The sequence below is a fragment of the Oncorhynchus tshawytscha genome, linkage group LG04 (assembly GCF_018296145.1).
Source record: "Oncorhynchus tshawytscha isolate Ot180627B linkage group LG04, Otsh_v2.0, whole genome shotgun sequence".
Taxonomy (NCBI): Eukaryota; Metazoa; Chordata; class Actinopteri; order Salmoniformes; family Salmonidae; genus Oncorhynchus; species Oncorhynchus tshawytscha.
The window spans coordinates 18,035,919-18,061,996 of NC_056432.1; the positions used below are offsets into that span (position 1 = coordinate 18,035,919).

The 26,078-nt window shown below is 42.1% G+C and overlaps 1 protein-coding gene across 1 annotated transcript in view; it reads right to left on the bottom strand.

Moving 5' to 3' along the window:
- LOC112248245 (transient receptor potential cation channel subfamily V member 4-like) overlaps positions 1-25,811 on the bottom strand; it is a 31,401-nt gene extending 5,590 nt beyond the window's left edge. The window contains exons 1-5 of the mRNA XM_024417109.2: positions 25,352-25,811; positions 9,506-9,981; positions 6,386-6,570; positions 4,654-4,806; positions 1,342-1,482 (exon numbers count right to left, since the gene is read on the bottom strand). Coding sequence (XP_024272877.1) covers positions 1,342-1,482; positions 4,654-4,806; positions 6,386-6,570; positions 9,506-9,939 — 913 coding nt within the window. The 5' untranslated portion in view covers positions 9,940-9,981; positions 25,352-25,811. The remainder of the gene's footprint in view (positions 1-1,341; positions 1,483-4,653; positions 4,807-6,385; positions 6,571-9,505; positions 9,982-25,351) is intronic.
- Between the last annotated feature and the right edge of the window lie 267 nt (positions 25,812-26,078).

Sequence of the window (26,078 nt, forward strand, 5' to 3'; positions counted from 1 at the left end):
GGTTACGTATCCACCATAGTTGCTGACACAGTGCTGGAAAGAACAATGTCAAGCAAGGTAACATATCCGAGCCAGCACAGTGCAGTTCGGTTTGAAAGGATAGTGTGAACAATTGTTTATTGAACTTGAGGCTGGAAGGTCTAGTTGAGGTGAATGGCATGTAGGCTAGTCTACTCTGGCTATAGTCGAATGTTGGGTTCAGGGTTGAGAGTTTCAGGGATACTGTCCAATCAGCAGAGGGCAGTATGGAGTGAGTTTCATTTGGAGACTTTCTGTCAATGTACTCTCGGCCAGCAACCTCGGTGACGTCAGCAAGACAAGGGCAACCCACCCATCTGAAGTCGAGTCAGTATGTTTGCTTTTCTTCAACAGCAAGACACAGACCTTTCACCAAACTGCTCAGAAATACTTGTTGAACTTGTGACATGTTTTCTTTTCATTTTCTGGAGATGACTACTAAGAATTATCACTTTGATGACTTCAGACTAGTTTTGGGTGGTTACAGTAGTTTATCATTGGCCCATCAAACTATCCTGAATGTGTTTGCCCAGCCCAAAACAGCAACGTAAAAAGGGAAAGGTGGCCTCAAATGTCAGTTCATTTTACCATGACAACTGAAAGCATTTTACAAGAGAAACTAAGCAATACCTTAGCTGTGATCCAGTACATATTTATTCTAAGTTATCCTACTGTGCAGCGATCCAGTCTTTATAGCCCAAACCTTTGGGCATGTACAATAAAGACTCACTGAGATAGCTAGAAAACCACTTTTTTACTGTGTGGGGAACCAAGGGCCCCATGTCATGTAAAACAACACACGTCATTGAAAACCATGAGGAATAGAATATGACTTTACTAGTATCAAAATACTGCCAACGTTCAATAATAGACTAGGATGGCATGACTTACTATACATAGTACCAAATGGATACCTGAGAAGTCTCATGATGTGATTAAACCAAACTCCTGCACTGTACTGTCACTTTAAGCATATATAAAAGAGATCTTAAAATGCATATTTTTAGCTTTGCTATTCCTTAGGGTGCTTTTTAGTCATTCCGTTTTTATTGATATTCTTATGTTTGCTGTGTAGTAAATATTTATTTTTTTATTTTTATATTTGAAGGACATTGTCTGAAACATTACATTCAATGTCTGAAATATGCTGTATAAATAAAGCATGATTTGATTAAGCTCCTGCTGACTTCGGACTTCGGTTCTTGGTATGGTAATAAATATTACCTCCTGAATCTGAATCTTACATAGTCCGATGAGGACCACAAAGAGCTTCTGTAGACAGTAGAATGGATCAGATCTGATTCTACTGTTGTGGTGTCTTACCAAAGTAGAAGTAGCCCCCCTCGTCCCTGGGTTGGAAGAAGCGTCCGCGGGCCTGGGCGTGGACATCTGCCCCTTTCTCCACCAGCAGCTCCACATACTGCTTACAGCGCCTCTCGATGGCGATGTGGAGCGCCGTCTGGCCTAGCGACACGCAAATGAGTCAGTCAACACCAGTGGCGTTTCATGAATGCCAAGGGAAGCCAGGCCCCCAAAAAAAAAAAAAAAATTACATATTTATTTTTTTTTAAATCAATCATTTATCTTTTGTCTCGCTGTGTTTCATCATTTTCCCTCAATCGGAAGAGGCTGAATGTTCTCACAGGAGAAAGAATCAGAGCGAGCGATACAGCGCCCCTATGTCTCTCTTCCTGTAGGCCATATATCTGATGCTGTCTGGTCCAAACGAGTATGACATTGTTGCCACCCATAGCATTGAAGACAAGGGAAGCCGGCGAGCATCTGGCCTCCCTTGACAAAAAAAAGTACAGTATAAAAAAAAATGCCAATCAGTGTTAAGCTAAACTGAGTGAGCTCAACAGTGAATGATCCTGGCGCAACAAAATAAAGTGTCAAGGGAATCCAGCTTGGATTTGGAGTCACTCCTATCAAACTCCATTGGGATCACATGTCATTGAGAGAAAAACTTGAATTGTTGCATGTCATTGTGTTTTTGTCCTATGGGGGCTAGCTAGCCAGCTAGCTAAAATTGTCCCTTTCCTAAATTAGCCATAGCTGGAGACAGAGATTTGGTCTTGGGGTTTTATTTAATTCTCTGTACTGGCAATGATTATAACGGCGATTCTGATCCAACCATTAATTCATACATTGTTGTGCCTCATGCCGGAGAGGATGACAGTTCAATATGTACAGTTGAAGTCGGAGGTTTACATACACTTAGGTTGGAGTCATTAAAACCTGCTTTTCAACCACTCCACAAATTTCTTGTTAACAAACTATAGTTTGGGCAAGTCGGTTAAGACATCAACTTTATGCATGACACAAGTAATTTTCCCAACAATTGTTTACAGACAGATTATTTCACTTAACTCACTGTATCACAATTCCAGTGGATCAGAAGTTTACATACACTAACTTGACTGTGCCTTTAAACAGCTTGGAACATTTCAGCAAATGATGTCATGGCTTTAGAAGGTTCTGATAGGCTAATTGATATCATTTGAGTCAATTGGAGGTCTACCTGTGGATATATTTCAAGGCCTACCTTCAAACTCAGTGCCTCTTTTCTTGACATCATGGGAAAATCAAAAGAAATCAGCCAAGACCTCAGAAAACAAATTGCAGACCTCCACAAGTCTGGTTCATCCTTGGGAGCAATTTCCAAATGCCTGAAGGTACCACGTTCATCTGCACAAACAAGAGTACACAAGTATAAACACCATGGGACCACGCAGCCGTCATACTGCTCTGGGAAGGAGACTCGTTCTGTCTCCTAGAGTTGAACGTACTTTGGTGGGAAAGTGCAAATCAATCCCAGAATAACAGCAAAGGACCTTGTGAAGATGCTGGAGGAAACAGGTACAAAAGTATGTATATCCACAGTAAAACGAGTCCTATATCGACATAACCTGAAAGGCCGCTCAGCAAGGAAGAAACCACTGCTCCAAAACTGCCATAAAAAAGCCAGACTACGGTTTGCAACTGCACATGGGGACAAAGATTGTAGTCGTGTAGAGAAATGTCCTCTGGTCTGATGAAACAAATATAACTGTTTGGCCATAATGACCATTGTTATGTTTGGAGGAAAAAGGGTGACGCTTGCAAGCCGAAGAACACCATCCCAACCGTGAAGCACGGGGGTGGCAGCATCATGTTGTGGGGGTGCTTTGCTGCAGGAGGGTCTGGTGCACTTCACAAAATAGATGGCAACGTGAGGAAGGAAAATTGTGTGGATATATTGAAGCAACATCTCAAGACATCAGTCAGGAAGTTAAAGCTTGGTCGCAAATGGGTCTTCCAAATGGACAATGACCCCAAGCATATTTCCAAAATTGTGTCAAAATGGCTTAAGGACAACAAAGTCAAGGTATTGTAGTGGCCATCACAAAGCCCTGACCTCAATGCTGTAGAAAATGTGTGGGCAGAACTGAAAAAGCATTTTACAAACAAGGAGGCCTACAAACCTGACTCAGTTACACCAGCTATGTCAGAAGGAATGGGCCATAATTCACCCAATTTATTGTGAGAAGCTTGTGGAAGGCTACCCTAAATGTTTGACCCAAGTTAAACAATTTACAAGGCAATGCTACCAAATACTAATTGAGTGTATGTAAACTTCTGACCCACTGGGAATGTGATGAAAGAAATTAAAGCTGAAATAAATCATGCTCTCTATTATTCTGACATTTCACATTCTTAAAATAAAGTGGTGATCCTAACTGACCTAAGACAGGGAATTTTTACTCGGATTAAATGTCAGGAATTGTGAAAAACTGAGTTTAAATGTATTTGGCTAAGGTGTATGCAAACTTCCGACTTCAACTGTAGCTAGATGTAGAAGGCTAATGTTAATTAGCTAACGTTTCCCATGAATGGAAGTTAGGCTCGCAAGAAAGCATTTGAGCCAGGTAGCCTAGGATAACAAGAACTAAAAACATGTACTGTATGACAGAGTGATAGACCGTTTCATCAACATGAAAGAGAGGAGGATGGCATTGGCGTTTCTCTTCAAGTAAGGTGAGTCAACATGTTTTTTTACTTGCGTGAAAGTGTGTGCGCACACACACACACAGAAATCAGAACCATGGACAGACGTATCATATTTAGCTTACGTTGATTAGACTAAATTGTATATTTATATTTTTGGGGGTATGTTTTAGTTGTCACTGTATTAGACTAAGCATAGGTGATTTGATGATGTTGAAATAGTGCTGGAATAGTGGAGGCAGCTCCGGTCCAAAACTGTCATAAACATTAACTTGCTTGACCATGCTGTAGTTCATGTACCTGTCTGTTACTGTACATGCAATATGCTTTGTGAACTTCAGCGATTGCTATCCAGTTTTGTAATAAAACAAAGGTGTGTGTGTGTGGGGGGGGTCTTCAATCCTAGTCAAACGATCCTACGGTACTGGGTCATGTTCATTAGTGCACGCAACAGAAAACTTTTTAAAACGTTTTGCAATGGAGACCAAAAGTGAGCATCTGTATTGGCCAAGTACAGATAGTAGTCCCTCCCTGTTTCAGTTCATTTGGTGCCTAATGATCAGGACCGTGTTTTTAGTGAAGCGCTAATATGAGTAGAGACTGGTGATGTGCTGTTCACGAATTTCCCATCACTAGTAGAGAGCTCACCTCTGTAGTAGACATCTCTGAAGGGTGTGTTGATGAAATCATGGAGGTTGACTGTCTGTTCTGCGATATTCATCAGCAGAGGGATGGTGTCATTCTGACCATTGTACAGGTTCAGAAGGGCTTTAGGCAGGCACGTCTTACCTGTAGAAGGTTCTGGAAAAAACAAAAACAAAGGATGGTTATTAATGATACTCAGAGTGGACATGTACAGTTCTGGGAATTAATGGGGAAAAAAATTTGAAAAAAAAAATATGCTTTGCTGCAGCAAAGTGCATTGTTAATGGGAAAACTATCTTGCAACCAGGGTGACACCAAGTACCAAGTTCATAAGCAACACCCCTCCAGGTGTCGCTAATTATACCTGTGTGTGTATATTTTTCCCTGTCTCTCTGTGCCAGTTTGTCTTGTTTGCCAAGTCAACCTTGCTCCTATTTATTTTTTCCCGGTTTCTTTTGGTTCAAGTCCTCCTGGTTTTGACCCTTGCCTGTCCTGACACCTGAACCCCTGCCTGACCACTCTGGCTGTTCTGTTTTCAAGCCTGCCTATCCCCTTGTACTGTTTGGACTCGAATCTGTTTACTAAACCCCTGCCTGGCCTGACCTCGAGACTGCCCTTTGTCTGATACTGTTTTGGGCTCTGACCCGGTTTATGAACTCTCGCCTGTCCCCGACCTACCTTTTGCCTACCCCTTGGATTAATAAATATCAACCATCTGCTTCCTGTGTCTGCATTTGGGTCTTGCCTTGTGTCCTTATATTTGGAGTTAGGACAACTTTTAGAATGTTGAATATTGTTCTAGACATTCAGTAACATAGCATTGTTTAAATATTCCACATGTAAATGTTATTGGGGAGCTAACATGGCTACTATAGAATGTTGCTGTGTAATGTAAATGCAGAAACTGCATTACCCCAACTCTCTAAAAGCATGGCTCTGGTTCCCAGTTGAGAGAAGGGGAAGAGGTTAGTGACACAAACACAAAACTAGAGGAAGTAAAGACCGGTGATAAATCGTTAGCGATAAGAAAGGGAAGCTTGCGTGACATTTCACTGAAAATGGAAACGCCTCAATCATGAGAAACAGAACACCCAACCCAAATGTTAAAGCACTAAGTTGTCTGCTTCTATTGTTGACTTTCGGGCTGAGTTTTTTTTAGCTAGTCTGTCAAGCCCCCTTTAGTCCTTTTCTTCCCAGAGGGGAGAGTTTGCTCTGATTTCTCTCTATTATAAAGCCCCACCCCATACATACACAGCCAACAGGAAGCTATCATTGGACACGCCACTGGCAGGACAAAACCCCGGACATCACAGTATCTTCCTTCTCTCTACTGTTTGGAGCCAAAAACAACAGGGAGGGGGGGATACTGATAGGACAGAGTTGAACCCCAAGGGGCGGAAAGAGGTCTGTTTAGACATCTGTACTGAGTATCACTATACGAAGTCACGACAAAACTCCAGGATGACACAAAAACTAAAGGTGTTAGTCACAGGGCTAAGTGGACTAAAAGGTAACGCTTCTCTTTGAATAAGACGATTGTAACCGAGGTGAAATGTTTGAGACAAAGTTCATATGCTATTTTAGTAGCTAGAATAGGACATCTTAAGCCCTCCCCTTCAGCACACATACACACTCTCTCTTTTCCTCTGTCCTTTCTGCCTTTGGCTGTGAAAGCTGACATATCTCCTGTCTATTTGGCACCAGAGGGCTCCACCCACCACTGGGATCATCTCACCTTTGAACTCCTCGTCGGTGAGCCTCTTGTCGTGACCCTGCAGGTACTCCAGCAGGCCTGAAAGGGCCTCTGGGTCGGCCTGTGACACGCCATCGAAGAGCAGCGTGCGGTTAAACTCTTTAATCACCATGGGTGGATCTGAGCCTGTAGGGTCCACACCTTCATCACAGGACATCTCAGTCTTACTGTGTAGGACCATAGACATACATAATTTACACTCACATACAGTACTAGTCAAAAGTTTGGACACACATACTCATTCAAGAGTTTTCATTTTTACTATTTTCTACATTGTTGAATAGCAGTGAAGACATCAAAGCTATGAAATAACACATGGAATCATGTAACCAAAAATGTGTTAAACAAATCAAAATATATTTTATATTTGAGATTCCTCAAAGTAGCCACCCTTTGCCTTGATGACAGCTTTGCACAGTCTTTGCATGAGGTAGTCACCTGGAATGCATCTCAATTAACAGCTGTGCCTTTAAAAGTTAGTTTGTGGAATTTCTTTCCTTAATGCATTTGAGCCAATTTGTTGTGTTGTGACAAGATATGGGTGGTATACAGAAGATACCCCTATTTGGTAAAAGACCAGGTCCATATTATGGCAAGAACAAATAAGCAAAGAACTGCAAATGACAGTTCATCATTACTTTAAGACGTGAATGTCAGTCAAGCTCTCATGAGGCCTGCCACAGGAAAGGAAAACCCATAGTTACCTCTGCTGCAGAGGATAAGTTCAATAGAGTTACCAGCCTCTGAAATTGCAGCCCAAATAAATGCTTCACAGAGTTCAAGTAACAGACATCTCAACATCAACTGCGTGAATCAGGCCTTCATGGTCGAATTGCTGCAACAACAAAAAACACTACTAAGGACACCAATAAGAAGAGGAGACAATGCTTCGGCCAAGAAACACAAGCAATGGACATGAGATTAGTGGAAATCTGTCCTTTGGTCTGATGAGTCCAAATTGGAGATTTTTGGTTCCAACTGCTGTCTCTTTGTGAGACACAGAGGAGGTGACCGGATGATCTCCGTGGTTCCCACCGTGAAGCAAGGAGGAGGTGTGATGGTGCTTTGCTGGTGACACTGTCTGTGATTTATTTACAATTCAAGGCACACTTAACCAGCATGGCTACCACAGCATTCTGCAGCAATACGCCATCCCATCTGGTTTGGGCTTAGTGGGACTATCATTCATTTTTCAACAGGACAATGACAAAACATACCTACCTCCAGGCTGTATATGAGCTATTTGACCAAGAAGGAGAGTGATGGAGTGCTGTATCAGATGACCAGCCCTCCACAATCCCCTGACCTCAACGCAATTGAGATAGTTTGGGATGAGTTGGACCAGAGTGAAGGAAAGGCAGCCAACAAGTGCTCAGCACTTCCTCATGAAGCTGGTTCAGATAATGCAAGTGTGCGGTTAAAATTGGCAAAAAACACACACATTTCTTCCCACGGGGCAAACTAGAATGCTATTTGGCCCTAAACAGAGAGTACACAGTGGCAGAATACCTGACCACTGTGACTGACCCAAACTTAAGGAAAGCTTTGACTATGTACAGACTCAGTGAGCATAGCCTTGCCATTGAGAAAGGCCGCCGTAGGCATACATGGCTCTCAAGAGAAGACAGGCTATGTGCACACTGCCCACAAAATGAGGTGGAAACTGAGCTGCACTTCCTGACCTCCTGCCAAATGTATGACCATATTAGAGACACATATTTTCCTCAGATTACACAGATCCACAAAGAATTTGAAAACTCCCATATCTACTGGGTGAAATTCCCCAGTGTGCCATCACAGCAGCAAGATGTGTGACCTGTTGCCACAAGAAAAGGGTAACCAGTGAAGAACAAACACCATTTTAAATACAACCCATATTTATGCTTATTTATTTTCCCTTGTGTACCCTTAACCATTTGTACATCATTGCAACACTGTATATATGCGTAGTATGACATTTGTAATGTCTTTATTGTTTTGAAACTTCTGTATGTGTAATGTTTACTGTTAATTTTTATTGTTTATTTCACTTTTGTATATTATCTACCTCGCTTGTTTTGGCAATGTTAACACATGTTTTCCATGCCAATAAAGCCCCTTGAATTGAATTGAATTAATGCCAAGAGTGTGCAAAGCTGTCATCAAGGCAAAGGGTGGCTACTTTGAAGAATCTCAAATATAACATATATTTTAATTTGTTTAAAACATTTTTGGTTACTACATGATTCCCTATGTGTTATTTCATAGTTTTGATGTCTTCACTATTATTCTACAATGTAGAAAATAGTATAAATAAAGAAAAACCCTTGACTGGTACTGTATAACACATACTTTAGGTGTTTATGTACACTGAGTGTACAAAATGTTAGAAACATCTGCTCTTTCCATGACATAGATTGACCAGCTGAACAGGTGAAAGCTATGATCCCTTATTGATGTCACCTTCTATCAGTGTAGATTAAGTGGAGGAGCCATTTTAAAGAAGGATTTTTAAGCCTTGAGACAATTGAGACATGGATTGAGACAAATTATTTAAGTGCCTTTGAACAGGGTATGGTAGTAGGTGCCAGGCGCACCGGTTTGTGTCAAGAACTGCAACGCTGCTAAGTTTTTCACACTCAACAGTTTCCCGTGTGTATCAGGAATGTTCTACGACCCAAAGGGCAACCAGCCAACTTGACACAATAGTGAGATGCATTGGATTCAATAAGAGCCGGCATCCCTGTGGAACGCTTTCGACACATTGTATAGTCCATGCCCCGATGAATTGAGGCTGTTCTGAGGAGAAAACGTTGGGGTGCAACTATTAGGAAGGTGTCCTTAATGTTTTGTACACTCAGTGTATAGTAAGGTGAAAGACATTTGTATGAGGAACAACCTTGCCTGACGCCTGAAGACTCCCTGAGCTGATATATAGGCGTTAAGCTCAACGGGCTAACACAGTTTTGTGGTGTGCAGGAGACCCGGGTTCGAACCCAGTAGGTTACATCTGTACCCCGGAATTGATCTACTATGCTTCTCCTAACTCTACATGTTGTTTAACAATCTATGCCTGCATGAGCTCATGAACCCCTGTGGCCACCATAACAAGTATCTCCTCACCCTCGTAGGAGCTTCTTCCTGCCTTGCTTCTTGTTGTTGGTGTGACTGTAGGTACCATAGTCAAAGAGTGAGTCCATGGGGGCTTTCTTGGGGCCAGTCACCACGGGTGACTCATAGATGGTAGACTCCAGCAAGTCCATAGGGTTGGAGATGCCCTTCTTAAAGGCACCGTGGAACTTCATGCGGAGGTTCTGTCGGCCGTCCCCTGGCTGCAGCTGGCCTGGTCGGGCTAGATTCTGAGCAGGGTCCTGGGTCAGGTCCGGAGTTGACTGGGAGCCCTCCTCACTCTCAAACAGGTTGGCCAGTGCCGATAGATCAGAGTAGGTATTACTGGCATCAGGCTGTCCCTCTCCAATTCCACCTCCTCCCTTCTCTGAGCCCGAGGACAGAGCAGCCTTGGTCACAGCCAAGGAAGGCGTGTCCTTCTCCGTCATGGCGACGTGATACCTTCTCAGTAGAGTGGCAGCGGAGCAGCCCTAAAACACATCACAGTAAAACATGCAGGTTAAAACTCCACCCAGGTCATAGGTCAAAGACATGGGAGAGAAACAGTGATCCAGCTGAATTTGTTTGCCGCAGAAAACAAGAAGGTCCAGTTAGTCCCTCCCTGTTTCAGTCTGTTTTTTTCCATCTGGTTCTTCATGAACACAACCCTGAACAACTATCACTAATTACTCTAAAACAGTCACTTGAATAAAATAAGTCTTTGACCACAGCTGAGATAAGAGACTGAGAAAATGTATGTCTAAAAGTAACTCTCCTGTGTGTAGCCCTAATCCTGAAGTAACCAGGGCTATGTCCGAAATGACACACTATTCCCTTTATAGTGCACTACAGGGATTATACCCCAAGGGCCCTGGTCAAGCGCTATGCACTGCAGCCCAGGTGTGTGTTGGTAGAGCTCTTGCATCCTACTCATCTTGTGGGCAACATTGATGGCACAGGAAGTACACCAGTCAGCCATTTGCAGCCACTGGCAGCCTGGGAACATAATCTGTAAATACTGAGCACTGTATTGCCTGACACTCCTGGCACAAGCTCGTGTGAAGGAAGTGGTACCCGGAATTTTCAATTTGAGGTTGAAGAACAGAGTGGGATGATTCTGAATTTCCAACCAGTTTACTAACCAGACAGAGAACAGTTTACTGACCAGACAGAGAACAGCTTACCGACCAGACAGAGAATAGCTTACTGACCAGACAGAGAACAGCTTACTGACCAGACAAAGAACAGGTTACTGACCAGACAAAGAACTGCTTATTGGCCAGACAGAGAAGAGCTTACTGACCAGACAAAGAACAGCTTACTGGCCAGACAGAGAACTGCTTACTGACCAAACATAGAACAGATTACTGACCAGACAAAGAACAGTTTACTGACCAGACAAAGAACAGCTTACTGACCAGACAAAGAACAGCTTACTGGCCAAACAGAGAACAGCTTATTGACCAGACAGAACAGCTTATTGACCAGACAGAGAACAGCTTACTGACCAGTCAAAGAACAGCTTACTGACCAGACAGAGAACAGCTTACTGTCCAGACAGAGAACAGCTTAATGACCAGACAGAGAACAGCTTACTGACCAGACAGAGGACAGCTTACTGACCAGACAAAGAACAGCTTACTGACCAGACACAGAACAGCTTACTAACCAGACAGAGAACAGCTTACTGACCAGACACAGAACAGCTTACGGACCAGACACAGAACAGCTTACTAACCAGACAGAGAACAGCTTACTGACCAGACACAGAACAGCTTACTGACCAGACAGAGGACAGCTTACTGACCAGACAAATAATAGCTTACTGACCAGACAAAGAACGGCTTACTGACCAGACAGAAAACGGCTTACTGACCAGACAAAGAACAGCTTAATGACCAGACAGAGAACAGCTTACTGACCAGACAGAGAACAGCTTACTGACCAAACAGAGAACAGCTTATTGACCAGACAGAGAACAATAAGCTATTTGTTAGTCAGAAGAGCTGTAGGTCAATAACCTCTCACATAGTCTTAAACAGCTTACTGACCAGACAAAGAACAGATTACTGACCAGACAGAGAACAGCTTATTGACCAAACAGAACAGCTTATTGACCAGACAGAGAACAGCTTACTGACCAGACAAAGAACAGCTTACTGACCAGACACAGAACAGCTTACTGACCAGACAGAGAACAGCTTACTGACCAGACAGAGAACAGCTTACTGACCAGACAGAGAACAGCTTAATGACCAGACAGAGAACAGCTTATTGACCAAACAGAACAGCTTATTGACCAGACAGAGAACAGCTTACTGACCAGACAAAGAACAGCTTACTGACCAGACACAGAACAGCTTACTGACCAGACAGAGAACAGCTTACTGACCAGACAGAGAACAGCTTACTGACCAGACAGAGGACAGCTTACTGACCAGAAAGAGAACAGCTTAATGACCAGACAGAGAACAGCTTACTGTCCAGACAGAGAACAGCTTACTGACCAGACAGAGGACAGCTTACTGACCAGACAAATAATAGCTTACTGACCAGACAAAGAACGGCTTATTGACCAGACAGAGAACAGCTTACTGACCAGACAGAGGACAGCTTACTGACCAGAAAGAGAACAGCTTACTGACCAGACAGAGAACAGCTTACTGACCAGACAGAGAACAGCTTACTGACCAGACAGAGGACAGCTTACTGACCAGACAAATAATAGCTTACTGACCAGACAAAGAACGGCTTACTGACCAGACAGAGAACAGCTTACTGACCAGACAGAGGACAGCTTACTGACCAGACAGAGAACAGCTTAATGACCAGACAGAGAACAGCTTACTGACCAGACAGAGAACAGCTTACTGACCAGACAGAGGAAAGCTTACTGACCAGACAAATAATAGCTTACTGACCAGACAAAGAACAGCTTACTGACCAGACAAAGAACAGCTTACTGACCAGACAGAGGACAGCTTACTGACCAGACAAATAATAGCTTACTGACCAGACAAAGAACGGCTTACTGACCAGACAGAGAACAGCTTACTGACCAGACAGAGGACAGCTTACTGACCAGAAAGAGAACAGCTTACTGACCAGACAGAGAACAGCTTACTGACCAGACAGAGAACAGCTTACTGACCAGACAGAGGACAGCTTACTGACCAGACAAATGATAGCTTACTGACCAGACAAAGAACGGCTTACTGACCAGACAGAGAACAGCTTACTGACCAGACAGAGAACAGCTTACTGACCAGACAGAGAACAGCTTACTGACCAGACAGAGGACAGCTTACTGACCAGACAAATAATACCTTACTGACCAGACAAAGAACGGCTTACTGACCAGACAGAGAACGGCTTACTGACCAGACAAAGAACAGCTTAATGACCAGACAGAGAACAGCTTACTGACCAGACAGAGAACAGCTTACTGACCAGACAGAGAACAGCTTACTCACCAGACAGAGAACAGCTTACTGACCAAACAGAGAACAGCTTATTGACCAGACAGAGAACAATAAGCTATTTGTTAGTCAGAAGAGCTGTAGGTCAATAACCTCTCACATAGTCTTAAACAGCTTACTGACCAGACAAAGAACAGATTACTGACCAGACAGAGAACAGCTTAATGACCAGACAGAGAACAGCTTACTGACCAGACAGAGGACAGCTTACTGACCAGACAAAGAACAGCTTACTGGCCAAACAGAGAACAGCTTATTGACCAGACAGAACAGCTTATTGACCAGACAGAGAACAGCTTACTGACCAGACAGAGAACAACTTACTGACCAGACAAAGAACAGCTTACTGGCCAAACAGAGACAGCTTATTGACCAGACAGAACAGCTTACTGGCCAAACAGAGAACAGCTTATTGACCAGACAAAGAACAGCTTACTGACCAAACAGAGAACAGCTTACTGACCAGACAGAGAACAGCTTATTGACCAGACAGAGAACAATAAGCTATTTGTTAGTCAGAAGAGCTGTAGGTCAATAACCTCTCACATAGTCTTAAACAGCTTACTGACCAGACAAAGAACAGATTACTGACCAGACAAAGAACAGCTTACTGACCAGACAGAGAACAGCTTATTGACCAAACAGAACAGCTTATTGACCAGACAGAGAACAGCTTACTGACCAGACAGAGAACAGCTTACTGACCAGACAGAGAACAGCTTAATGACCAGACAGAGAACAGCTTACTGACCAGACAGAGGACAGCTTACTGACCAGACAAAGAACAGCTTACTGGCCAAACAGAGAACAGCTTAATGACCAGACAGAGAACAGCTTACTGACCAGACAGAGGACAGCTTACTGACCAGACAAAGAACAGCTTACTGGCCAAACAGAGAACAGCTTATTGACCAGACAGAACAGCTTATTGACCAGACAGAGAACAACTTACTGACCAGACAAAGAACAGCTTACTGGCCAAACAGAGACAGCTTATTGACCAGACAGAACAGCTTACTGGCCAAACAGAGAACAGCTTACTGACCAAACAGTGAACAGCTTATTGACCAGACAAAGAACAGCTTACTGACCAGACAGAGAACAGCTTACTGACCAGACAGAGAACAGCTTACTGACCAGACAAAGAACAGCTTACTGACCAGACAAAGAACAGCTTACTGACCAGACAGAGAACACGACAGAGGACCACTTCAAAGACACTATTGTCATGACAGAGTATTTTCTCCAATGACATAATATGAAAATATAAAACAATGACATTCTTCAGCCATTATCAATATATTTGGCAAAACCTTTCATCACAGTGTAATGCAAGAACCTTTGTTTTGAAATAATTATATTTTAAACCATTATCATTATAGGCTTATACATAAACAACTGTTTTGAAGTACCTTATGCAAGTAACCCATTACTCCTTTCCAGTAATGTTATGTAATATAACTATTCCTCTTTGTTGCAGACGATAATAAAAACAGTTGTGTTCATTAGGCACCAACGGAAAGAAAGAAAACTGACTGAAACAGGGAGGGACTACCTGGACTGGTCCAATAAGAAACATTTTTAAAATGTTGAAATGTTTTAATGAACATGGCCCAGATTATTTTCCAAATGGGGAAAAAAAACAAATCACCACCTGACAAAGTCTGAATGGCTACACCCCAAAGAGTGCATTTTCTACTCAGGGTGACAAGGAGATGGTAGAAAGAGAAAGCTGGTGAAGACCTGTTAAATGAAGGGAATACCCATGTGTGTTCTCTTGGGGTCCTGGGATCTATTCAGATGGACACTTAACCTGTCCATACCTCATTCATCCCTTATGTCGCACTGTGGTACTGTATTCTTTTTCAGGGGGAACTAGAAGGGACCTTGGATTATGTAGAGGTCCTGTGTGAGCTAAAAACAAAATCTGTGTTAGACCAAAAACTAGCAGAGAGGGCAACTGGCAGTAATACAGACTGGCAGGAAAGCATGACAGGGCACACTGATGAAAGAGAAGGGTGTTACAGCGAGTAGAGGTTTTGGTTCTCCATTTGCCACTATGGGTGAAATGTGACTTGAGGTTGGTCTTCTGGTTACCAACTATTGCTGTGGACAAAACAAGTTTTATCCTGTGGGGGAATCATTGGAAACCCAAGTTAAGGTCTCTAGCCAAAATCAACCACACAGCTACAGGTCTTGAAATCCCTAGAGGGAGCATGTCTTCTGTATCAGGCTTTTACTATGACACGTCACTTTTCTTTTCAGACACATGTACCTGTGCAGGCATGCCCACACATATATATACACACACAGGCCCAATGTTCCCTCTAAGCTGTAGCCCTGAGACTGCCGCACAGCTCCTCTGGGGCTGCCACACAGAAATATCAGCCCAACCGGTCGATGGCGATCAACTGGTCGATCTCCAAGGTATTCCTAGTGGGTCGCTAAACATTTCTGTACAATAAACAGCAAAGATAAAGTTATGAGTTCCTATTTTTTTATATTTGTCTCAGGTTGTTGACGGTATGTGCACCCGATTCAGCTGCCCTGCGCGCCGGGTAGGCAAACTGGTGCCATTTTGAACCATTTTATGTTTCTGAAGGTACAAAATCTGCCTTGCCGGTGGGCCCAGAGAGCAAATCAAAAGCACTATAAGTCTAACGCTGTTTAATCGTATATCTCAGATGACTGTGTCTGCAGTAACGTAGCAGGCATATAAGGAAGCTACAGAAAAGTTGGTAATGTGAGATTTCCAAACGTTTAAAACCATGTCTTGAGAGAGACTGTCAATGTATACAGTAAAGAGACACTATTTTTTACAAGTGAGTTCATGTTTAAGTTCTTACTCAGCACTGTCAACACTTTGTATTCAAGACTTGTATAAGCCATGAAATGGGCGTTCTTCCTATTTCCACTCAGCAGTAATCAACAAGTAGGAATGTGTATTTATAGGCTTGCATATAAACCTGCATATTTAGCTAAAAGAAATCCAGGTTAGCAGGCAATATTAACCAGGTGAAATTGTGTCATTTCTCTTGCGTTCATTGCACGCAGAGTCAGGGTATATGCAACAGTTTGGGCAGCCTGGCTCATTGCGAACTAATTTGCCAGAATTTTACATAATTATGACATAACATTGAAGGTTGTGCAATGTAACAAGAATATTTAGACTTAGAGATGCCACCCGTTAGATAAAATACCGAACGGTTCCGTATTTCACTGAAATAATAAACGTTTTATTTTCGAAATTATAGTTTCCGGATTCGACCATAGTAATGACCAAAGGCTCGTATTTCTGTGTGATTATGTTATAATTAAGTCTTATAATTAAGTCTATGATTTGATAGAACAGTCTGACTGCGCGATGGTAGGCAGCAGCAGGCTTGTAAGCATTCACTCAAACAGCACTTTCGTGCGTTTTGCCAGCAGCTCTTCACAAGCACAGCGCTGTTTATGACTTCAAGCCTATCAGCCTAATGGTTGGTGTAACCGATGTGAAATGGTTAGCTAGTTAGCTGGGTGTGCACTAATAGCGTTTCAAACGTCACTCGCTCTGAGACTTGGAGTAATTATTCCCCTTGCTCTGCAAGGGCCGCAGCTTTTGTGGAGTGATGGGTACGCTGCTTCGAGTGTGGCTGTTGTCGATGTGTTCCTGGTTCGAGCCCAGGGAGGGGCGAGGAGAGGGACGGAAGCTATACTGTTACACTGGCAATACTATAGTGCCTATAAGAACATCCAATAGTCAAAGGTATATGAAATACAAATGGTATAGAGATAAATAGTCCTATAAATACTATATTAACTACAACCTAAAACCTCTTACCTTGGAATATTGAAGTCTCATGTTAAAAGGAAACACCAACTTTCATATGTTCTCATGTTCTGAGCAACGAACTCAAACGTTAGCTTTTTTACATGGCACATATTGCACTTTTACTTCTCCAACACTTTGTTTTTGCATTATTTAAACCAAACTGAACATGTTTCATTATTTATTTGAGGCTAAATGGATTTTTATTGATGTTTTATATTAAGTTAAAATAAGTGTTTATTCAGTATTGTTGTAATCGTCATTATTACAAATACATTTTAAAAAATCGGCAGATTAATTGGTATCGGCTTTTTTGGTCCTCCAATAATCGGTATCGGTATCTGCGTTGAAAAATCATAATCGGTCGACCTCTACCTCTGACTGTAAATAATGTACTTACATTCAGTAATCTTGCTCTGATTTGTCATCCTGAGGGTCCCAGAGATAAAATGTAGCATATTCTGTTGGATAAAATCAATTTTTCTATCCTAACACGATCCATGTTGTATACAGCATTTTGCATGATTTCCGAATCTTTCAACTTGCAACAAAACAATTCATGAAATCTAATTAGCAAAGCATTGTTTAACCTGGTCAAGTTTGGTTTCTGTGCAATCCTCAGACACTCTAGAAGGCAAGCAAACTTTGTTACATCATTCTACATTACGTATTGGCTACACAACACATCAATTAGCCAATGAAGGTCAGCTGTCATTACGCACCAATGAGACGAGCAGGGTTCACTTGACTGACAGTGTCTTGGTTCAATGACCACCTATAATTTTGAAACATTGCTAGCTAGATAGCCAATGAGCTGGGCTTTCCCGCAGTACGTGAACGCCCTTTTTACGACAAACAGCCGTCATGCTAGAACTGTGGTAGTTTACATTACGCACTGTAGTTTACGTTCGTTCTCTTCTACAAACTTTTCTCAAAACTGAAAAAGTAAAACATGGCTACTAAGAGTGGAAAAGCTAGTCCAAGTACACACATTTGGATGAGATTATTGCAGAAATTGACCGGGAGAGTGACACAACATGAGTGGATGAGGACTCTGTGAGTGAGCACAGTTATGATTCCGGAGCAAAATAAATGTTTTCGAAGGAAAATATCCACTTTTAGATCAGTAAATAAAATATGTTTTTGCTTCACATGCTAATGCAGCTGTTTAAATGACTGCATATTCATTTGGGATATTTTTCTTTGATTTCTATAAACAGTACCAGTCAGCAGTTTGGACACACCTACTCATTCCAGGGTTTTTCTTTCTTTTTTACTTTTTCTACATTATAGAATAATATTGAATACATCAAAACTAGGAAATAACACATATGGAATCATGTAGTAACCAAAAAGTGTTAAATAAATCAAAATATTTTATATTTGAGATTCTTCAACATAGCCACCCTTTGCCTTGATGACAGCTTTGCACATTCTTAGCATTCCCTCAACCAGCTTCATGAGGTAGTCACCTGGAATGCATTTCAATTAACAGGTGTTAAAAGATCATTTATGGAATTTGTGGAAGAACTTTGAAAGTTTCTTCAAGTGAAGTCTGTGATTTATTTAGAATTCAAGGCACACTTAACCAGTATGGCTTACACACTATTCTGGGACCATCATTTGAGTTTCAACAGGACAGTGACCCAACACACCTCCAGGCTATGTAAGGGCTATTTGACCAAGACGGAGAGTGATGGAGTGCTGCATCAGATGACCTGGCCTCCACAAACACCCGACCTCAACCTAATTGAGATGGTTTTGTGATGAGTTGGACCGCAGAGTGAAGGAAAAGCAGCCAACAAGTGCTCAGTATATGTGGGAACTCCTTCAAGACTGTTGGAAAAGCATTCCAAGAGAATCTGGTTGAGAGAATACCAAGAGTGTGCAAAGCTGTCATCAAGGCAAGGGGGGCTACTTTGAAGAATATAAAATATAAAAGATATTTTGATTTGTTTAACACTTTTTTGGTTACTACATGATTCCATATGTGTTATTTCATAGTTTTGATGTCTTCACTATTATCCTACAATGCAGAAAATAGTAAAAATAAAGTAAAACCCTTGAATGAGTAGGTGTGTCCAAACGTTTGACTGGTACTGTATATGTATATATATGAAACGACAGTCCACCATTACTAATACAATGTATTAGCATAGCCTATGTGTATGTTGGCTATGACATGATGGGGCTGGGGTTTTTGAGTGTCTTATTGCCTATTGGTCCACACATTTCATTATAGTGATTGTGTTTGCCCTACTTTATATAATATATATGTTTATATATATAAACTCAGCAAAAAATGAAACGTCCTCTCAGTGTCAACTGCGTTTATTTTCAGCAAACTTAACATGGGTAAATACTTCTATGAACATAACAAGATTCAACAACAGAGACATAAACTGAACAAATTCCACAGACATGTTACTAACAGAAATTTAATAATGTGTCCCTGAACAAAGGGGGGGGGGGTCAAAATCAAAGTAATAGTCAGTATCTGGTGTGGCCACCAGCTGCATTAAGTACTACAGTGCATCTCCAGTGCATTTGCCAGTTCTTGCTGTGAGATGTTACCCCACTCTTCCACCAAGGCACCTGCAAGATCCCAGACATTTCTAGCCCTCACCATCAGATCCAACAGGTCCCAGACATGCTCAATGGGATTGAGATCCGGGCTCTTCGCTGGCCATGGCAGAACACTGACATTTCTGTCTTGCAGGAAATCAGGCACAGAATAAGCAGTATGGCTGGTGGCATTGTCATGCTGGAGGGTCATGTCAGGATGAGCCTGCAGGAAGGGTACCACGTGAGGGAGGAGGATATCTTCCCTGTAACGCACAGTGTTGAGATTGCCTGCAATGACAACAAGCTCAGTCTGATGATGCTGTGACACACCGCCCCAGACCATGACGGACCCTCCACCTCCAAATTGATCCCTCTCCAGAGTACAGGCCTCGGTGTAACACTCATTCCTTCGACGATAAACGTGAATCCGACCATCAACCCTGTTGAGATAAAACCGCAACTCGTCAGTGAAAAGCACTTTTTGCCAGCCTTGTCTGGTCCAGTGACGGTGGGTTTGTGCCCATAGGCGATATTGCCGGAGATGTCTGGTGAGGACCTGCCTTACTACAGGCCTACAAGCCCTCAGTCCAGCCTCTCTCAGCCTATTGTGGACAGTCTGTACACTGATGGAGGGATTGTGTGTTCCTGGTGTAACTCGGGTAGTTGTTGTTGCCATCCTGTACCTGTCACACAGGTGTGATGTTCGGATGTACCGATCCTGTGCAAGTGTTGTTACACGTGGTTTGCCACTGCGAGGACGATCAGCTGTCCGTTCTGTCTCCCTGTAGCGCTGTCTTAGGTGTCTCACATTGCGGACATTGCAATTTATTGCCCTGGCCACATCTGCAGTCCTCATGCCTCCTTGCAGCATACCTAAGGCACGTTCATGCAAATGAGCAGGGACCCTGGGCATCTTTCTTTTGGTGTTTTTCAGAGTCAGTAGAAAGGCCTCTTTCGTGTCCTAAGCTTTCATAACTGTGACCTTAATTGCCTACCGTCTGTAAGCTGTGAGTGTCTTAACGACCGTTCCACAGGTGTATGTTCATTAATTGTTTATGGTTCATTGAACAAGCATGGGAAACAGTGTTTTAACCCTTTACAATGAAGATCTTTTGAAGTTACAGTATTTGGATTTTTACAAATTATCTTTGAATGACAGGGTCCTGAAAAAGGGACATTTATTTTTTTGCTGAGTTTATATTTGTTGTGTATTTGATGTATTGATGCAGGGCTCATCCGTAAAAGTGCTGATGCAGTATTCATTTTAGGCAGAAATTGAGATGAAGGGTCCAATGTGCAGCACACACACACACACACAGGACAGCAATGCTAAGTCATCATTCTGGATTCTTTAGAATGTAGTCACCTTGTCTAGGCATGTCTTTTAATAACAGTGTTATACAGGTAATTGCCAAAGTAAAGGAAACACCAATAAAGTGTCTTTGGCCTACTAGGGTGTTGGGCCACCACGAGACACCAGAACAGCTCCAATGCGCCTTGGCATAGATTCTACTGTCTGGATTCTACTGCCCCTCTATTGGAGGGATGTGACACCATTCTTCTACCAGAAATTCCATAATTTAGAGTTTGTTGATGGTGGTGGAAAACACTGTCTCCGGCGCTGCTCCAGAATCTCTCATAATCATTCAATTGGGTTGAGATCTGTTGACTGAGATACATATACACACACACTTTAAACCCTGTATGCGCCTTTGAGACCCTCTTTCAAAGTCACTGAGATGTCTTCTAGCTATGGTAGCCAGAATAATGGGCAACTGGGCCTTTTTATACATGACTGTCACGCCTTGGTCGAAGTATTTTGTGTTTATCTTCATGTATTGGGTCAGGCCAGGGTGTGGCATGGGTTTTTGTATGTGGTGTGTATATATTGGGATTGTAGCTAGTGGGGTGATCTAGCAAAGTCTATGGCTGTCTGGAGTGGTTCTCAATCAGAGGCAGGTGTTTATCGTTGTCTCTGATTGGGAACCATATTTAGGCAGCCATATTCTTTGAGTTTGTGGTGGGTGATTGTCCTTAGTGTCCTTGTTCCTGTCTCTGTGTTAGTTTACACTAGTAGAGGCTGTTTTGTGTTGGGTTTTGTGGGTGATTGTCCTTAGTGTCCTTGTTCCTGTCTCTGTGTTAGTTTACACTAGTAGAGGCTGTTTTGTGTTGGGTTTTGTGGGTGATTGTCCTTAGTGTCCTTGTTCCTGTCTCTGTGTTAGTTTACACCAGTAGAGGCTGTTTCGGTTTTCGTTACGTTCTTTGTTTTGTAGTGTTTAATATTGATTCGTGTTTTTCGTTTTGTTCATTAAACATGGATCGCAATCTACACGCTGCATTTTGGTCCGACTCTCCTTCACACCTAGAAAACCGTTACAATGACCCTAAGCATGATGGGATGTTAATTGCTTAATTAACTCAGGAACCACACTTGTGTGGAAGCACCTGCTTTCAATTTGCCCCAATTTACAGTACTCAAGTGTTACCATTATTTTGGCCGTTTTCTGTACATCCTAGGTATAAACTACAAACAAACTGTCACATGTCCTTGGCAGCAGAATGGTCTCTCTCTGACAGCACGTAGGGTTGACATGTAAACTAAGCAAAGCCAGACTCTTCCTCCGAGAGGAGCAACGCAAACAGAGAGACTGGGGTCCAGTCAGGGAAAACAGAGGAGTGCCTCCAGTCAACTCCAACACAGGATTATCAGGCTTCTCCACTCCAATGGACTTCTACTGTGGAGGGTAAAAGGACAACAGGACGAAAAGAGGCTTTTGTAGATAAACTCTCTAAACAGAGGGGTGACAAATGAATGAGTCATCCACCAGGCATTTGAGACCATTCTCTGGAGTTCAGATGAAGAATGAGTCCGAAAACAGGCTAATACTATTGTGTTCACACCATCGGAGGCTGGTGTCACTTTAAATCAGAGGACTGGTTCATTAATGCAATGGAACTGTATCAAACACATCATTCACACCGTTCCATTACTATGAGCCATCCTCCCTTCACCAGCCTCCACTCGTTCACACAAACCAATGTATTGGTAATAATAATGGTGAATGATTTGTGATGACATGTCAGCTGGGTCAGACTGAGGATAATTATCTCCCTAAAACCAAGTGACTTCCTTAATCCTCATGGACTTAGTGTAGTGGTTCCCAACCTTTTTCGGTTGCTGTACCACCAAGTACATTTTACTCTTTCAAGAGTACCTCTGAAGTACCCCCTCATGTGCATTTTACCAGTTAACCTATGGTCTAAAGAGTCTTCTCAAGTACCCCATGTGGATAGACCATTTACCCCCCAGGGGTCCTAAATCAAATCAATTTTGTTGGTCGCATACACATATTTAGCAGATGTTATTGCGGGTGCAGCGAAATGCTTGCGTTTCCAGCTCTAACAGTGTAGTAATATCTAATAATACACACAAATCTAAAAGTAAAAGAATGGAATTAAGAAATATATACATTTTAGGATGAGCAATACCGGAGTATATATATGTGGGATGTATAGACATTATGGACAGTATGTGAATAGAATATGCAGTATATCTGTAGAATAAGTAGGATAGAATAGTATATGTACAGAAATGGTTAAATAGGATGGCCTTGACTATAATACAGTATATATAGTTGGAAGTTCACATACACTTAGGTTGGAATCATTAAAACTTGTTTTTCAACCAATCCACAACTTTCTTGTTAACAAACTATAGTTTTAGCATGTCGGTTAGGACATCTACTTTGACACAAGTAATTTTTCCAACAATTGACCACAGACATATTATTTAACTTACAGTTGAAGTCGGAAGTTTACATACACCTTTTAACTCAGTTTTTCACAATTCCTGACATTTAATCCTCGTAATAATTCCCTGTCTTAGGTCAGTTAGGATCAACACTTTATTTTAAGAATGTGAAATGTCAGAATAATAGTAGAGAGAATTATTTATTTCAGCTTTCATTTCTATCATCACATTCCAAGTGCGTCAGAAGTTTACTCAATTAGTATTTGGCAGCATTGCCTTTAAATTGTTTAACTTGGGTCAAACTTTTCAGGTAGCCTTCCACAAGCTTCCATCAATAAGTTGGGTGAATTTTGGCCCATTCCTCCTGACAGAGCTGGTGTAACTGAGTCAGGTTTGCAGGCCTCCATGCTTGCACATGCTTTCTCAGTTCTGCCCACACATTTTCTATAGGATTGAGGTCAGGGCTTTGTGATGGCCACTCCAATACCTTGACTTTGTTGTCCTTAAGCCATTTTGCCACAACTTTGGAAGTATGCTTGGGGTCATTGTCCATTTGGAAGATACATTTGTGACCAAGATTTAACTTCCTGACTAATGTCTTGAGATGTTGCTTCAATATATCCACATAATTGTCCTGCCTCATGATGGCCATCTATTTTGTGAAGTGCACCAGTCCCTCCTGCAGCAAAGTACCCCCACAACATGATGCTGTCACCCCCGTGCTTCACGGTTGGGATGGTGTTCTTCAGGCTTGCAATCCCCCCTTTTCCTCCAAACATAACGATAGTCAATATGGCCAAACAGTTCTATTTTTGTTTCATCAGACCAGAGGACATTTCTCCAAAAAGTATGATCTTTGTCCCCATGTGCAGTTGCAAACAATAGTCTGGCTTTTTTATGGCGGTTGTGGAGCAGTGGCTTCTTCCTTGCTGAGCGGCCTTTCAGGTTATGTCAATATAGGACTCGTTTTACTGTGGAAATAGATATTTTTGTACCTGTTTCCTCCAGCATCTTCACAGGGTCCTTTGCTGTTGTCCTGGGATTGATTTGCACTTTTTGCACCAAAGTACGTTCATCTCTAGGAGACAGAACGCGTCTCCTCCCTGAGCGGTATGACGGCTGCGTGGTCCCATGGTGTTTATACTTGCGTACTATTGTTTTTACAGATGAACGTGGTACCTTCAGGTGTTTGGATATTGCTCCCAAGGATGAACAAGACTTGTGGTGGTCTACAATTTTTCTTCTTAGGTCTTGGCTCATTTCTATTAATTTTCCCATGATGTCACTCGGGAGCCTTTTATAGGTAAAACAATATGTAAACATTATTAAAGTGACCAGTGTTCCATGTCTATGTACATAGGGCAGCAGCCTCTACGGTGCAGGGTTGAGTAACCAGGTGGTACCCGGCTAGTGACAGTGACTAGGTTCAGGGCAGAGTACTAGGGAGAGGCCGGATAGTGATGGCCTTGAGTTATAAGCTGTTTTTCATTCTCTCTGTCCCAGCTTTGATGCACCTGTACTGACCTCGCCTTCTGGATGATAGAGGGGTGAACAGGCCATGGCTCAGGTGTTTTCCCATCCTAGTATCCCAGATTGGGAAACACTGATTTAGTGGATATGACCCAGACTACTTGGGAAGGCAAGGGTTCCGTCCAGGTGCAAATGGTTGTGGGAAAATGGGATTTAGCCAGTTCCACTGTTATTTCAACAACAGCCTCCAACTCAACAATCGGTTTCACATTCCCATGGATGCATGTCTGACTGTCAGGTTTCACTATAACAATAGATTCATGAGCTGAGAAGATGTTCACAACCTCAATGTCTTAATGTTATTATTTGGCTTCTTTGCCTAACTTTGAACAGAAAAGTTCCAATATGAAGCAATTAAAAGATGGTGTGGCATATATTCCAGCAAGAGGGTAAATATTTGTATAAAATAAATTAGACTAAAAAATTGCACTGATTTCTTAAAAAAATAATGTTTTGCTAATAGGCCTAACTCATAATTACATGCCACACTCAATGTTGGCTATTAGAATCAATGAGAGATCACTAGTCTAGGGACTCAAACATACACCAACCCGACAATTATACGTACAATATGGTTTCTAGAAATGCCATTGCGAAGATGGCCACAATAGGATAAATATGTTCATAAAGTAAAATTACACTTTCAAAAACCATTTTTAACACAAAATACCTTACTCCCGGTTGAAAATAAGTGAACCCTAAATGAGATAACTTTTTATGCTTACCTTGTCCTATAATCAATGGACCTTTTGTGCAGTGTAGTTGTTCATTCTTAACAATAGGAAAAGTTCAAAAAAGTTTATGGACAAAACATTTGGATCGACTGCCTCCCGACTTTAGTAGGCTACTTCTTTCTTCCAAGTATTTGGGAGAAAAGTGATCTGATTTCGGGTGTAGCCTAGTCCAATAATTATTCAGCCCCGCAAGCAGTGCCCAGGTACACTACAGCAGCCTCTGTCCTCTGGTTTCCACCAATCGGTTTCCATTTTCAGGCATACAAGGTACGCTTGTGTTTGGGTGGGGACTAACCGGACTAACCGGTACAGGGACTACTCTTAAAAGTGGCACTCCAGTCTCCTTTTCACCTTATTTATAACCTTATTTACTTTAAAAAAGTACAACTCAATAGGTGACCGGGGGGGCGCTTTTCTTTGTTATCCTCTGTTGCTCCTTTAGTTGCTCCTTTATTGTTTCTGCAAACAATGCTGAGAACAACGACGTAAACAGCAAGGGGGAGACCAATGACATCACATCAGACCAGCAACTCCTTGAAGTCTAAAAAACACAATTATGATCAAAACATTTTTTTTACCCCATAAATGTGTGTAAATGACTGTATTTATACTTAGGATATTGTTTTCAGCAGGAAAAGTTTTTTTTAAATAGCTGAAATGCCTCAGTCAGTCTCACAAGAGGACTCCACTTTGTTTTACTTCTTTATGGTATTGTGGT